The 16,721-nt window shown below is 41.5% G+C and overlaps 1 protein-coding gene across 1 annotated transcript in view; it reads right to left on the reverse strand.

The window, feature by feature from the left end:
- LOC306756389 (protein kinase C-binding protein NELL1-like) overlaps nucleotides 1–16,721 on the reverse strand; it is a gene marked incomplete at its 3' end in the record, with an annotated part of 316,128 nt that overhangs the window by 262,409 nt on the left and 36,998 nt on the right. Inside the window, exon 3 of the mRNA XM_079241118.1 lies at nucleotides 4,587–4,737. Within this exon, the coding sequence (XP_079097244.1) occupies nucleotides 4,587–4,737 (151 nt within the window). The remainder of the gene's footprint in view (nucleotides 1–4,586; nucleotides 4,738–16,721) is intronic.

Consider the following 16,721-nt stretch of genomic DNA (forward strand, 5'->3'; position numbering starts at 1 on the left):
TTTCCGGTGAGGGTTGGACTCCGCCAAGGCTGCCCTTTATCACCGATTCTGTTCATAACTTATATGGACAGAATTTCTAGGCGCAGCCGAGGGGTTGAGGGGATCCGACTTGGTGGCCTCAGGATTGGGTCCCTGCTTTTTGCGGATGACGTGGTCCTGTTGGCTTCATCTGGTCGTGATCTCCAGCTCTCGCTTGAGCGATTCGCGGCCGAGTGTGAAGCGGCTGGGATGAGAATCAGCACCTCAAAATCTGAGACCATGGTCCTCAGCCGGAATAGGGTGGATTGCCCTCTCCGGGTCGGGAGTCAGGTCCTGCCTCAAGTGGAGGAGTTTAAATATCTCAGGGTCTTGTTCACGAGTGAGGGAAGGATGGAGCGCGAGATCGACAGATGGATCGGTGCGGCGTCTGCAGTAATGCGGACTCTGCGCCGGTCTGTCGTGGTGAAGAAGGAGCTGAGCCAGAAGGTGAAGCTCTCGATTTACCAGTCGATCTACGTTCCTACCCTCACCTATGGTCATGAGCTGTGGGTCGTGACCGAAAGAACGAGATCTCGTATACAGGCGGCTGAAATGAGTTTCCTCCGCAGGGTGGCCGGGCTCTCCCTTAGAGATAGGGTGAGGAGCTCGGTCATCCGGGAGGGGCTCAGAGTAGAGCCGCTGCTCCTTCGCATCGAGAGGAACCAGTTGAGGTGGCTCGGGCATCTGGTCAGGATGCCTCCTGGACGCCTCCCTGGTGAGGTGTTCCAGGCACGTCCCTCTGGGAGGAGACCCCGGGGAAGACCCAGGACACGCTGGAGGGATTATATCTCTCGGCTGGCCTGGGAACGCCTTGGGATCCCCCCCGCAGAGTTGGCAAATGTGGCTGGGGAGAGGGAAGTCTGGGCTTCCCTGCTTAGGCTGCTGCCCCCGCGACCCGACCCCGGATAAGCGGCAGAAGATGGATGGATGGATGGATGTCAGTGACCCAAAGATGAAACCAGAAAAACATTCCTGCAGCTCCACAAAGATGAAGAGTTAAACTCCACAGAGAATTTGGCAAAAATGTATGGAAATCTGAAACTTGTAGTAAAAACCTTCACTGCAAACATTCATGCAGAGAGGAAAAAAACTGATGATTTTAGCTTAAATGATCTTATATCATCTGTTCAGAAATGAAATCAGTCATTTTCTCTCTATGTCCTCCAACAGCAACACTGTCTGCAGGATCTTATCATCAGATTCAACACATTTTGATGAGGACGTTGGGGCTCTAAAGGTTTGGTGCCATTTAAGGTAGGCTATTCTAAAATGAATAAATTAATTTACTGATTAATTAATAACAAGGACAAGCACATTTCTTCTGTAACGGCTCGTACTTCATCTCTTACTTTTCCTTGTGTGAGATAAGCTTTTCCTTCCACCATAGCCTCAGAGGTTAGGCAGACAAGTCGGAGTCAAGTCTGAATGTCACATTTGCAAACAGTTGCCAAAAATAGCAGCCTGATCTTGACAGCTTGACTTCAGCATCGTGGCCTTGGCAGTACAGCCAAACAGTTTTGCGATGTGAACATAACTTTTTGTTTCTTAAACCAAAATTTAAAAGAAGACAGTCTGATATATTGTACAATCAGACGCATAAATGTCACTAAACTATATGTTACAAAGCAACTAAACTTAATTTCTCACTGAAGCATTAAACACACGTAATCTGAATGGCAACCGCCAACATTTACAAATGCAACAACCAGATCAATAATTTTGGAAGACAATGAAAAATGATGTGCTTTGCTTTGTTTTATTTCTTGCATGAATACAGCTACTTTTGCTTGAGTTACAAACCAAAACTGTATCATAAAAAAGTATGTCTAAGTAATTTGTATGTAAATTCAAATGTGAATAAACAGCCCTTTCAAACTATAAATGTCTAAACCAAACATGCTTCCAAGCAACATAACGATTATAAATGGCGCCAGAAATAAGTGTGTTTTAGTGCGTCTGATAAAACATTTGCTTAGTCCAAATGCTCCTCTGAGATACATATGTTGCATGATCCGTGTCATTGTGCCTGAAGGAGGAGGGCAGTACAGTCAAGTGGCCCCATTTAGCCTTGCCTCGCTGTTGTTCAGAGAACCCACTGTGCAACAATTATGCCCGCAGGTTGTGTCACAGAGAAAGTGGAAGAAAAACCCTGACTGAGGCAGCGAGAAAGAAAAGGGACTGAAAAGCAACTCTCACCTTGAAAGCGCAGCTGAGGACGAGACATTTGTGTGCAAGAATGAACTGGACTTAAACATGAACTATACTATATTGTACTACATCCAGTATCTTTCCTTTTAAACCAACAAATGCTCAGAAACACAGTTATAACGGAAAACATATGCAGATTGTTCACACATACAAGTTGATGTCATCACTTCTGAAAAGGTTTGACACATACAGTCGTGCTCATATTTATTCATCCCCTTTCATTAAAGAAGAAAAAAACAGCTGCCTGTAAAATAAGCTGAAATTGACTAAAGTCATTATAAATAAAAATTTTATGAAAATCATGACATTATTTTCTAATTCTGGTTCAATAGAAATATTTTTTTAAAAAGCAAACAAATAAGATAATTTATTACATATCACATCACTCATAAATTAATATTTAGTTGAACAATCCTTTAATGTTTCCGCTCCAGTCAGGTGTTTTCTGTTCCTCTCAGTCAGACTTCTGCACCTGTTGACAGGGATTTTGTCCCACTGTTCAACAGAAAAAAGTGCTCTAATTTGTCCAGGATCCACTTGTTTGTTTGTTGTTTATTTCTTCAACTCAGTTAAATGAAAAAACAGTGTCTTATATTACCAAATTATATTTTTGCAAATTTTTAGTTATTGTTCCTTTTTTAAGTCTCCAGTTATTTGAGTGACTGTTGTAAATTCAGCCTTTTCTTTAATAAAAGGGGACAAATACATATGAGCACAACTGTAAATAATAAGTTGCACCAAATATGACAACTGCAGTCACATATTTAGTATATAGTTAAACAATCAGTATATAATCTGGATAGTCAACTGCTGCATATTACATAGAAATGGTATGAAAGGAGATGTCAAATTAAGAAAAATCACTTTTGTTTTTGCTTGAGTGCATCTATTTTATTGCCGGAAGAGAAAGGAACTAAAATCAAACTCCAAATTGCTGTCAGAGCATGTTTTGAATCTGTCCATGTGTACTGTACTCTATGCTGCACCCAGTCTAAGCAGCCAGTGCTCCCCCAGTACCTCAGACTTCATCTGGCTGTTCCTGTGCTGTCACAGCATCAAACGCTGCGGATCCCTCGCCCACTGGAAACCTGTCATTACACGACTGCCAGGTGTTTCAGGTTATGTAAAGAAGAGTCTGATGGATGTTTTTACTGGTATTAAGAGGTCCTTGAGTTGCATGTTGTGGGTGCACAGCAACACCATCCAATAAAAATTCCACACTGAGAGAAAACTTTAGACATTTTGTCTCCCTAACTGACAGAGTATTATTCATACATCTCCACAAAAACAACATCTGAGTCAAATGGCAACTTTTTTTTTCTCTTTTTCACGTCCGTTCAGGAGATCAAAAGTTGAGTCGAGTTTGGCCTGAACATAATACGACATCCTGCACTTCACAATTACATTAATCTAAACTTGAACTGGTGTCATAGCTGACATGATTGCTGCAACAATGTCCAGTATTTTATCTGAAACAGATAACAGTGGTTAGCTTGTGACATACCTCCACTAAGCCCCGTACATCTACTGATGAAGCAGGTTTTTTTCTTTCTCCCGTCTGGAAGAATCAGAGGCTTTGTTTACTACATTTGAAAAGGCCAGCTCCCTTTTCACGAGCTTCTCCATCAGCTGAGAGTCCATCTTCTCTCCCACTGAGTGTGATTTTGCTTTTTTTTTTTTCTTCTTTATTCTCAGCAAACACATGCGGCATACACACTCTCTTCCAAGCTCACTTTGGCTGCATGTTTTACAGAACTAAAGGCTTTTACCTTCAGAGGGCGAGAGGAAAATCAATGCTGCCTGCCCTTTAAAACAATTCACAGTTGTGGAGTTTCTCTGGGGGCCGGGGGTGAGCTCACTGCTCTCACTCGACGATGTCTTACAGCATTCATTTCCCGCAGTAACATTCAAGCCACTGCCTCTAGCCGTGATTCAAAATACTCATTTTACTCAGAGAAGGTTCATACCAGTTTCTTTACACTGGTAGCTAATGGCACTTTATTCCAAGGCCGTGCTGTATTCGAGTTATTTGGTAAATGTCTGTTCCTGCAAGATGTTACCAACACCATCAGCATTCTTGGCATTTTTTAGTACTTTATAACCTTACCGAGATAGAAAAATAATAGATTATTATTTTATCTTAGTTCCCTGAGCAGATGCATGAACCTGGATTAATCCAGTAATCACACGATGCTCTCTTCTATACAACTCCTCCACAACAGCCTTCTGCAACCAGCAAAGAAGAGACCTTCTACTGGACTGCTTTCAAAACAACAGAGTTTACAATTATTGGGAGGAGGGGGTGGGTCCAGCAGAAACAGGAACATGAAGCAGAATGAAGAGGCTTACAAATGGATTACCTGTGTTCTGACTCATGGATGGAGAAAATGACTCCTGACGTGGACGACTTCTGCTGGATGGAGGCCAAGAAGGTAAACTCGCTTTTACTCCTGAAGAGTTGCACCACTTTCTCTGTGATGTGTGCTGGGGCGTGCACGGCTCTTCCCACATCTGAAGGGACAGGAAGAAACAAGAGGAATCATGAGCTTGTGCACACTCTTTCCACAAGCGATGTGCTCGCTGCCCCCTCAATGTGTGCCTGCCAAACGTATTAAGCAGTTTAATCACACATGGCAAAACACAAAGCAACACCTTTGCACTTGCAAAATATATTTATATCAGGCATGCTGGCAGCTCCATACAGCATGGCATGTAATGAAAAAATAAAATAAAAAAACAAAAAATCAGGTGAAGCCAGCATGTTTTATGTGCTAACCCTAAAGTATGATGACAAACATCGCATATAGGCATGTATTTTATCACACAAAAAACAAATTGTATTCCTCTGTGAAGAAAAACTGTCAGGAGAGAAAAAAATAATCGGCAAAAATGACAAAATTCAGGTGCTTAGTTGTAGATCTCTTCAACATGGGTTATTAGTTTGATTCTAGTCTATCACGCTGTCCATCGTTTGTCCATATCTAAATAAAAAATGATGATGATTTTAATCGATCATTGAGCTGCAAGATGATAAAATATGTCCAGTTACAGAGACTATAACAAGTTATATGCTTAGCCTGTTTGGCCGACACGCCAAGCTGCTTGTGTTCAGCATGACAACATGTGGATTAACATGCAAGCAGTTAATTCACCTCTGCAATAAAACAGGATTAGTGGTTCTAGCTCTGGCGCAAAACACAGTGGATGAAAATGTTCTACTCTTATCCCTCTTAATTTACTCATTTTACTAACCTATACACCATGAACATGACATGCTTGCTTGTTCAAATTCAAATATTTAGTTAAGTGGGAAAGGCTTCACCAGGCCTGATCAACTCAGTCCTATGAGGCCCACAGTCTGAAAGGTTTCCAGTGTATCTCTAATTCAACACACCTTGTCTGCTATGCAAACCAGATTATAATCTGAGTTTGCTGCAGTTGATCATGTGTAAGGGTGCATTCACATCAGGATAGTCCGCTAGACTCTGTGCGACTGGGGACTTGGCTCAGTTGTATCCATGCGAACAGAGATTGTGTTCACGCTGCACTTTGGTCAAACGCACCAAGCCTTTACAGCAATATATCCCCATTTCCACCAAAGGTGGCGCTGCACTAACAGGTAGCACAAGAGAGGACAAGACCCATGTGAAGAAGAAAACTACATTGCGATTTAAACAAAGAGCACGAAACTATCGCTGTTTTGGGTTCTCTTGTTTGTATTATGCAAGTATGCTGCAGAAATACACTGCAACGATGACTGCAGGATGAACAAGACGAAGCAGAGGACTCTTAACACAATCGCTATGTATTTACCCATAATGCAATGCTACGTCAAATTCAGAAAGTGACTTTGTTGCAGTCCGCTTCCTGTTTTTGGTTTGCTTGAAACAGGCAGAGACCTGCGTTTGTAGGCGAACTGAGTCCGCTTCTTTGGTCCAAATCAGAATTCGTTTGGTGCGTTCACATTTTCCCAAATGAAGCGGACTTTCTGAGCAAACGGACTCAGATTCGAATCAAAAAGGTTGATGTGAATGTGCCCTAAGTTCACAAACATTACAGCAAGGCTAGTTTCAATTCAACAATAGGGTGATTCAGAGTGCTTTACAGAAACATTGAAACAATAGAAAATAGGCCTAATATAAAATGAAACACAAAGGACAAAAGTGTCCAAAGAATGAGGTCAGCTGACCACATGAATGACCAGGTTATTCCATCAGGTGATGAGACATATTCCAAGATGACAAGTCCAGGATTCATCAGGCTGAAACTGTGAAATAGTGGTTCAAGGAGCATGAAACATCATTATCACACATGGATTGGTTGCCACAGAGCCTCCATAGATTGGCCGCCAAAAAGTCCAGACCTTAGCCTAATGAGAATGTTTGGGATTTGCAGGAGAAGACTGTGTGCAGTGGTCTGACTCTCCCACTTCAAGATCATTAAGACAAACCAAAGCAACCCTGGTTAGAAATGTGACACTGCAGAAGTTTGTGGAAATGACTCCATAGCAAACACATTTCGTGGTTGAAGCTGAAGGTGGTTCAACAAAACAGTGACTTTTCTATTGGATGGGTAGCGAATGGCTACATGAGACTTTCACTCAGAACAGCTCAGACATGTGAGCAGACAAGCACAAAGAGGAGGTGGTTAATCTGACCTGTGGTAAAGTGGTCAGAAATGCAAATAACTGTATAATCCAAGGTTTTCCCAACAGGATGAAAAACAGGATGTTTTTCTCCTTTAGTGCTTGAATCAGATAAACAGAAAACAAACAGACACAAACTTAAGCTAACACTCACTGGCACATTTTGTGTTGGCAAGGCAGATACCATTTTCTACATATCACAACTCTGCCAGATTTTGAGAGTGTAATAAAACGCCTGAGGAGGAAGAGAGACGAAGGTTTGGGGAAGATTGTCCAAAAGTTACAACTGTAACCTTCAGCAAATGTTCCTGTACAATCTCCTGTGGAAAGTCAGACATTACTGCTGTGATTCCACCTGCTCCTTGTAACTCATGTTACCGAGGGGACGAGTGGGACAGCCAGAGACATGGACAGGCATTCCTGCACCTAGCGCCTGCGAACTTCTCAATAGATCCTAAACGAGTCTTAAAAGCGCATCCCTCTCATTTACATGATGAGGGAAAATATAAAGAAATAGAAAAAACATACATGAATACAGGATTAAAGAAATAAGAGGAAAGTAAAAAAAAAAACCTATAGGGGTATTCATTTAAAGTACTTTAAAAATGACAAGAAAAAAACATCAAATGAGTCACATTTAAAGATGAGGATTTTTTTTTTATATTTATCTTATAACCTATTGGTACATTAGTCTGAAGCATTTCTCTAGTTTTGTATTTATTTAGTTTTGTTGCCATTTTAGTCCTCCACAAAACTGATTTACAAGACCATTCAATATGTATTTGGGTGAATTTATAGAACTTATTTTTAAGTTAATCTTCTAAACTGAGCAAGCCTTGGGGTCTGATGAGGCAAGTAAGTCATAATGCAGAACGGTGAACATCATAATAGAGGAGGCGGATATGTGAAACATTAGCTGTAAATGAACAGGTAGTTATTGAAGTGTGTCAGACATGAGAAAGACTGCTAAGAGTTATAATTTGAGGGACTCAAAAGTTTTCCGTTTTTCACCATTCTGACTAACAGCTGCTGCAGCTGACAGCTTACAGGTCTTAAAAGATCCGCTGCAAACTCCTTAGTGTCATTCAACAATTATGGTACACAGTTCTGGTAAAGTGGAAGGGAATAACATCGTTTTACTGAGAAGTTGTTATTTGGTTTTCGCTCATGAGTCCATGTGCACGTGCACTGAGGTGAAAACATGTGCCCAAGCCTCCTGAACAGAGGGCAGATCTGACCGATCAACTCCTGAGTTTCCATACTGCCAGCTTTACATGACAGACAGTCCAGTGGAGAGAAGCCTGTCGTTGTCTCAGCAAAGAGCTTTTAAATCTCCCCTGGGTGACAGTAGCCAGCCTGTCCTCACACTCTGCCTCCCCACTGTCACAGCCAAGTTGATGGAGAGCCACTTCCCCTGGCCACCCACTTCTTCAACATGCAGGCTGCCTGACCACAGTCAGACACTAGATCATCCACTCTAAGCTGAAGAGACACAGCCCTTATTTTTATGATGTGAAGATCCTGTCAGATTTCAGCTCTATTTAACTTCACTTGACTGATATGGAAAGGTGGAGCACTGTTTTACACTTCAAGGTCAACTTCCACATTAATCTACCTGCAAACATAGCATCAGCTGCATTTAATGTGTAAGCACTCAATACAGTCAAGTTTAAACTCTTCACAGCGAGGATCAATACCAACAAATTGTGGTAATGAGTCGCGCTCGATTCAAGCTGCAAACAAAACTAAGCAATTCAATTCTGTGCAAAGGAGTTTTTTTTTCTCCCTGTAGTGATAAGCTTATGATACCCAACAGTACAGAGTGATCTGTGGCTCAGGTACACTTAAAAAAGAAAGATGTTTCTGGAATGTGGGAGGAAACCAGAGTATCCAGACAAATCTGTGCAAACAACACATTTAAATGCTCCAGCTGATTTCTTTCTTTAATAAAATGTAGGAAGATGTCAGAAGCAAAACATGCCAACTCATCACAGTGCAAGTTTTATCAAACATAAATGAAAGATTAGCGATTTCCTTGTAGAGTTCAGCCAGTTTTTTTCTTTTTTTTTTTTTAAATTAATTTATTTCAGACAGGTCAACATTATATATACACACATATATATGTTGTTTTCCATACATATATGTATAGCCTCTACAATACCCACATATACCCATGTATGCACCCAGTTGAGTGTACTGGAGAAAAACTGGAGCAATTTGAAATGTTTAACATTGGTAGAATAGAATCTATGCAATGCCGTATCATATGCAGCACCCTGCGTGTATTCTTGTCTGTTTCCTTTTATCACGTCAAATCATAGGTTGCCTTATGTAGGAAATTGTGCAACACAAATGTGACCTACCTTGACTTGCCTACATTTACTTTAGAAAATATGGTTTTTCAATATGTCTGGATGAACTGCAGTCTGTTAAATGTAAATCACTGTGGAAAAACTAGAAAGAATTCCTATTTAAACTGTAAAGAGTCTAAATGTAATACTGCTCAAACCAAAAGAAATCCTTCACTAACAAGGACAGATCGAGATTTTGATGGGATATTATGACGAAGTAGGACATTCTTACAGTTTACAGTATAAAGCGCTCTCTGGGTCATGTAGACAAACATATTTATGGTGACTGGGGGAGCAGGTAAAGTAGGAAGGTTAATCTCCCAACAGAGAAGTTGAAGCTCAGTGTGGCAGACAGCAACCAGCTGTCACACCCCTCTCCCTCTCAATTTTACAGCTCATCACTTTAATCAGGAGCCTGGTGGGTCCTCCCCCAGTTCAGCTAAGTCTTACAGATGGCCTCTTTAAGAGGCAGTGAGGAAGAGGAGCTCAGATGAGGTCCAGAGAGACTTCGCTCACCACAAGACACAGTCAGGCCTGTGAGGACTTCTGTCTGGCCCTGATATGGAAAACTCATGTCACCATGTCTCGACTAGATAAGCACATTACTGTACAATGCTCAAGCCTTTGCCAAGGGCACAAAGCAGATCTGGGCTGAGTTTCCATGAGATTCCAGACACGAGCAAGCCAGCAGGAAATCCCTCATTTTCCAGCTTACTACGGCAATATAAATCGCCTCTAGCAGGTCTGTATGATTGCATGTGCTGTAATCGCCGGCTGTAAATGAAAGGGGAGAGACAGCGGTTTTAATACAATACAGTAAATGTACAATGCCATCAAATAAAAATGTTACCTCTAGTGCATTTAAATCATTATATTATTGTGACTTGATCAACAATGTAAGGTATTAATCTTGATTTAAAGGTCATAATCTCACTGATTTATTTCTGCGTCACTGGGAGTGGAGTTTAATACGGCATCCCAGCATGAGTTTAATGAGAATATTTGTTTGTGGAAGGTTTTAAAAAGAAAGAACTACAACCACACTGGCTGGGAAATCAAGATTACGTGTATTTTTTAAAGGGGGGACCTCGCTGATTGTATAGTTAAAGAGCAAACTGAAACAAGCAGGCCAGTGGATTGTGTTGGCTATCTGTTTAGGGAAAAACAACCAATACGACACATCTAATCAGACAGCAAAAGTTCTAACTGATGGACATCATATCCTGCAAACCTGTATACTGCTGATGGTTTCTACATGCTGAAAGGACCACGTCGTCTTAAGAGGTGGATGGTAACGGCTTTATTTTATCAAAATAACTTTTTGAAAAGGAAACTACCACTAAGATTAGTTTTACTGTAAGAAACTGTAAATCTGTGAACAAGACTTTTAATCGGCTGCCATTAAAAGCACTTGACTCTTTTTTTTTGTTCAACGAGATTTGATTCATTTCTAGCTAGAAAGATTCAGCCAGTTTCACCAATCATCACGACTCAGTTTCACCAATCAGATGTAGCCTCAGAGTCATGTGACCACACGCAAGCTCTCAGCAAGAAAAACAAGGTGTCTGCCACATATTATGACGGTTTGAACCCCTTGGTCTGTCTGAGACCACCTGCACTGGCAGGGTTCAAGTCTCCCTCAAAGTCAGCGACGGTTGATGTCAACGACACTACTTGTAGGATAGACCATGTATTTAAAATAAAAAAATAATAAAATATGTTTATTCCGCTAGCTCAACTGGTTGAGCAGCCAGTTTGTTTAGCCTACAGAGACTAGAGGTGCAGCTTGTGCAGATCTGAATATATACACATTATATATATACATATATAAATGCATATACATATACATATATATATATACATATATACATATATAGATATATACATATATCTATATATGTATCTATCTATCTATCTATCTATCTATATATATATATATATATATATATATATATATATATATATATATATATATACTTATACATATATATATTCATTCATTTTCCTAATCGCTTCATCTAATTCAGGGTCGTGGGGAAGCTGGAGCCTATCCCAGCAGTCTTAGGGCGAAAGGCACCCTGGACAGCTCGCCAGTCCATCGCAGGGCCTATATATATTATTTATACATATATGTGTGTGTGTGTGTGTGTAAAAGCTAAAGACCATACGATGAAATCATGTGTGTGTCTTTTTTTTGTAGGATAATTTTGGCCAGGCTGAGTATAAACACCAATGATTTCTAAAAGACTGAACATTTTTGTAGCAGAAATAATAAAGGAAAATCAAACAGGATTTAATCAGAGGATGTCAGGGACATGATGATATTAAGAGAACATTAAATGTTACAGCAACAAAAAAAAAAAAACCCAAAAAGGACACAAAATAAGTAAGACCAGAAGCTAAAAGGCTTTCAGTTGAATCAACTACAAATCTTCATTTGAAATATTAGAGTGACATGGTTGAATAAATAAATTGATTGTGCCTGAAGACATGATCAAGAGCCAACAGCTAAACAAAAATTATACTACCGACACAGTTCATACATATATGCTGCAAAAAGGTATCAGGACTATTTTTTTTCTGCCCCCTGCCTCCTTTTCTCTCTGTCAGGCCCATGTGCATGTAAAGACTGACTTCATCAGCCTTCTTCATATATTTATTGGATACCATTTAGCTGAAATCCAAGTGGTTTGCAGATTTTTGTTACGGCGCCGAGTCTGTCAGACAGTCCATGTCTTTTCACGGTGACTGACAGCTCCTCATCGTCATGGGAGGCAAAAATAAAGCTGTACAAATGTGAATTATTCAGCACACAGGCCTCGTTTTAGAAGTAACAAACCACAGCAGTGAAAAAAGGAGGAACCAGATTATAGGCATTTATGTAAGTCTGCAATGCTAGCACAGAGCTGCTCACAGTCATGCAAGTTTTCAATGTATGTTGGATCCATTTAATTTGAGTCATATGTATTGCAGCAGGGGGACATTAAAAACCCACAGAATTGCAGCCCTTGTAGGATCTAATTGAGTGGTCCTGACCTAGCATGTTACAGACACATAGCCAAAATCAGACAGCTGTTTAACGTTTACTTACTACTACTACTGGGAGGGAGGGGGAGGGTTAAATGGGAGGGGGTGTGTGGGAGGGAGGGGGGGTGTGTGGAATGGGAGGGAGGGGGGGGTTGGAGGAAAGGGTGGGTGGGTGTGTTGGGGACGGTAGGGCTTGGGAGGGAGAGGGATGGGGAGGGTGCTGGAGAGGGGGGATAGGATGCAGCGGGAGGGTTGTGGGGAGGGGTTGTTGGGGGGATGGTCTACGGACGTGTCCTTGTCCTTGGGGATCCCGCCCCTGGTATCATGGTGGCGCCGGCCCGCGATGGTTTTGCTCTGGGTGGGCGGGGCCCGCTGGGTCTTGGCCGGGGCTCTGCCGGGGGATACGGGTGGTCATGGGGCCTGTGGGCTGCCGGCTCTCTATGCGGCCCGCGCTTCGGCACCCGGCACCCGCCGGGCCGGCTTGCCGTCGCCCTGTGCTACCCGGTGCCCCTGCCTCGTCGCACCGGGTGGTGCCTGCTTGGAGGCTTCCACTGCTCTGGGCTCGGGGGACGGAGGCTCTCTCTGCTTTGCCTGCCCAGGGTCTGTGCATGGTGGGCTTGCCGGGCCCTGGGGGCCTTGGCTTCCTCCCCTACACCTCGGGTCATGGTCGTGCTCCCCTACAAGCACTCAGCTGATCTTTGATAGCATGATCACAGGTTGAACACTCACACGTGCACGCCCACAAAGCACTCATCTTCTCATCTGCTTCCTACTAAATGTTTTTTTCTTTTTTTGTCTTGTCCAGCATTTAGGCAAGCAGAATGATGGTCTGGATGCTGTGTTCTGCTGAGCAAATTTTCTCTGCCAAGGGAAGCTTTATAGATATAATGATCCCCTTGACTTTCTGAATTTTTATTTTATTTCTATATTTATTTTGTATTATTGTTTCAATTGTAGAGTTTGTACTGCTGGACCAGAGAGGACAGACGAAAGACAGAAAGCGAAAGGAGAAAAAACACCTCATAAGAAAAGTGAAAGAGATGAAGGGAGAGGAAAAAAAACCAACTAAAAAATAACCCAAAAACAAAAAGAAAAAAACAACCTACAGATGTATACATACACACATACAGGCACACACATACATATACACACACATACACACGTATACATACACATACATATACACACATATGTATACACTTATATACATACACATATATACATATACACACACACCTCTATGCACACACACACACACACACATACATACGTACAAACATATACGCACTCGCCAGTATTAACACATATACATACACATACTTTAGATCATAGTAACTAAACTATGAATCTAAAAAGTTAAATATAAATGAGAAACAAACAGAAATGAGAAAACTAGCTGCTGTTAGTGAATAAAACTGCATGACGACTCGGTGACTGTGTCACATGCAGAACATGCAGAGTGGAACGTGTTCCGGAAAAGGTGACCCCTCCCACACAAACGCAAGAGGCACGCCAGGAGTACCCCCGAGACCCGGGCCATCGGCAGCCACCCCCAGGCGCAGACCCCAACCGCCCCACCCCGGAGCCAGCCATGCACCGACCCAGGAGGCGGCAGAGGGGGGTCCCAGCCAGAGTCCCCTGCAGTCAGGGGGAACAGGCCCCAGCAGGCCCGGACCAGCGAGGACCGGCCCCGCCGGGCACCGGCCACCCAGGGCGGACAAAGCGCGGGCCCCACGGCCCCAAGAGCCCAGAAGCAACCCCCCACCCCCGCAGGCAGAGGGCCCAGCCCACACCGACGGAGGGCCGGGATCACCAGACCGCCACCGAGCGGCAGCCAGGCCGCACCCCAGTGCACCAGCAGCGCCCCCCGAGCACCAAGACCCTCACCCCGCTTCCTAGTAAATGTTGCTGATGACTCTCTGTAGGTATGTTTAATAATGGTTGGTATTGTAATTGTTATTTTATTAATTCATTTACTTTTTTTACTTTTCTTTTTCTGTTTTCTTTTTTTGTCTGTTTTTGAATATTGTCACTATCCTACTTTTGTCTTGTTGTATTTTTTCAGTACTTTATATTGTTTTGCAAATACTGTAACTTTAGCAGCTTTGACAAGCCTTTCTTTTCTCTCTCTCTTTTTCCTCCTTTCATTTCCTCTTTTTTTCCTCTTTCCCTGCCAGGTCCAGCTCGGCCATATCAAGACTGACGATGATTGCAAAATGATAAAAGGAAAAAAAAAAATAAATAAATAAAATGAATAAAATAAAATAAAATAATTATCATGATAATAAAAATATTCAGATTATCAAGGGCAGCTATTTACATGTGATGTCTCCCTTGTCAGAGCAAATCTGTCTGGCAAAAATATGGCATGCTGATTGCTGTTCTGTATGCTGAGATGCTGGACAGGACAGGTTAAAAAAAAAAAAAAGAAAGAAAGAAAGAAAAAAAAAAGAAAAAAAAAACCCAAAAAAACGTTTGCTTACTAAATCACATGCAAGCAACGACAATAAAGTAACAAGCAGTGTAATTGATACAAGGTAGAACAGCAGTAACACATCTAACATACTTATTTTTATAAATCCACAATAGCAAGATGGACAAAAATGCAGTTAGCAAGAAAATAACTGTAAAAACAAATTCCCCTTTATGGCCCGCCCATAATCTCATCTTGAACAAATATTTCACCTCACTTTGCAGTGACAGCCTATCAGTGCTGACGTTCTCGTGACAGCCGTGGAAACAAGAATCAGTGGATTTAATTATGAATTAATAAACAGTGATTTAATAAATAATGAAGGACCAACTTAAATACAAAATTAGCTTTAGCTCCCAAAGTCTGTTAGCCGGCTTATTAGTTTGGTTACAGGAAGCAGGACAAATGTAATCATGTTAAAAATATGATTATCTGGTCGAACATTTGTTTCACTGATTTGGTGTGAATTTTAAATTTAATGTCACATAATATCCAGTTCAACTAACCCAATAAGTTTTTGAGGCAATTTAACTGAAAGCTAAAAAAAAAAAAAAAAAAAGCTGCAATCCAAGTCATTTAACTTTGTCTTCAGCATATTTCAGAAATGAAACAGTTACATTTTACTACATAAAGTTTATCCAAAACATGCCTTTAACTTAAGTTTCACCTTTACACGCAAACATAAACCTGTAGAAAAAGATAAAATGGCTTTCTGGGGGTGAGACTGTTCTCGTGAGGTAAATTATTGTTGATGCTAGGTCATGTCAGTGCATGACAAGGTCAACTGCCCCCGCATTAAAAAAATAATCTTAAAACCACATTATGTGACAGACTAAAGGCAGCTGTCGGTGTTTGTTGATTGACTTGATAATTAATATTATTTATACCCTGCACACCTTACTTCAAAATAATTGTGGTATTTTGTGAATATTACTGGTCTGTCATCTGCTTTCATTGTTGTGAAAGTCACCAGTCCTCTTTGCTTTGACATTTGCAGCCCTCCAGTCATCTGTACATACACACAACAAGCCAGCCAGCCAGCAAGCCAGCAAGCCAGCAATCCAGTGCACAAGACGTCCCCGAGGAGCAAGCCTGCTTTTGGCTGCTCAAGGCAGCTCTGCGTTGAAAAGTAAAAGAAAGAGACTGGACTGCAGAAAAGCTGCTGAGCAACAATCAAAGCTAGAAGACTGAGACATGACTAGAAATGGAAAAACAACACGCAGCTTTCATAGAGTCAAACGAATGTTTAGAACAAAGCCTTAGCAGCAAACACTGATGGCACTTTGCCTACAGTAGAAGATATGGAGCAAATTCAGTCACTTTTCCATCAAAAGCCGAATGCAGAGAGCAACAAACTGAGAAATGCAGCTGTGGAGACACTTACAGATGTCTAATAAATAACTGAACAAGGCTCTTCCAGGCAAGTGGCAAAGTTACCACAAAACTGTAAAAAAAAAAAAGTAGCATACTAACAAAAAGTGGCAAAAGCACTGGAAACTGAATTTTGACTGTACAAAAGAAAATAAAAAGTACACTTTGATGCATGAGAAGGATGCTATGAGCGCATGTCAAGCACCCTGCATTCACAGCTGTGCTCTCAGCACGCTTCTTCTAACTCGACTTGGCTTGCATTTGAAGAACTCCTCAGCTACTGAAAAATTCATAAAACTGAATCAATAAAACATTGATGATTTACTTCAACCTTCCTTCCTTTTGCAAGCAGATAACCTGACTGTAAACATTTTAAACCCCGTAAGTTCTATCTGGTGGGTTACTGCTGTAATGTAATGTGTCATGCATCTGATGAAAGAGGCCACAGATTACACTCTGAGGATGTGCACCTTTCATGTGGCTCCTGACAGAACCTGCTTTATTGCAGGCCATCAGACAGCGTTTACAATGATTACAGTAAAAAGGAATAAAACCCCTGAAAGTAAAGCCCATGTGGGAGACTTCTCGGCTTTCACTTAAAGACACAGTAACGTAAAGGACTGATACA

The sequence above is a fragment of the Telmatherina bonti genome (genome assembly GCF_933228915.1).
Source record: "Telmatherina bonti genome assembly, chromosome: 1".
Taxonomy (NCBI): Eukaryota; Metazoa; Chordata; class Actinopteri; order Atheriniformes; family Telmatherinidae; genus Telmatherina; species Telmatherina bonti.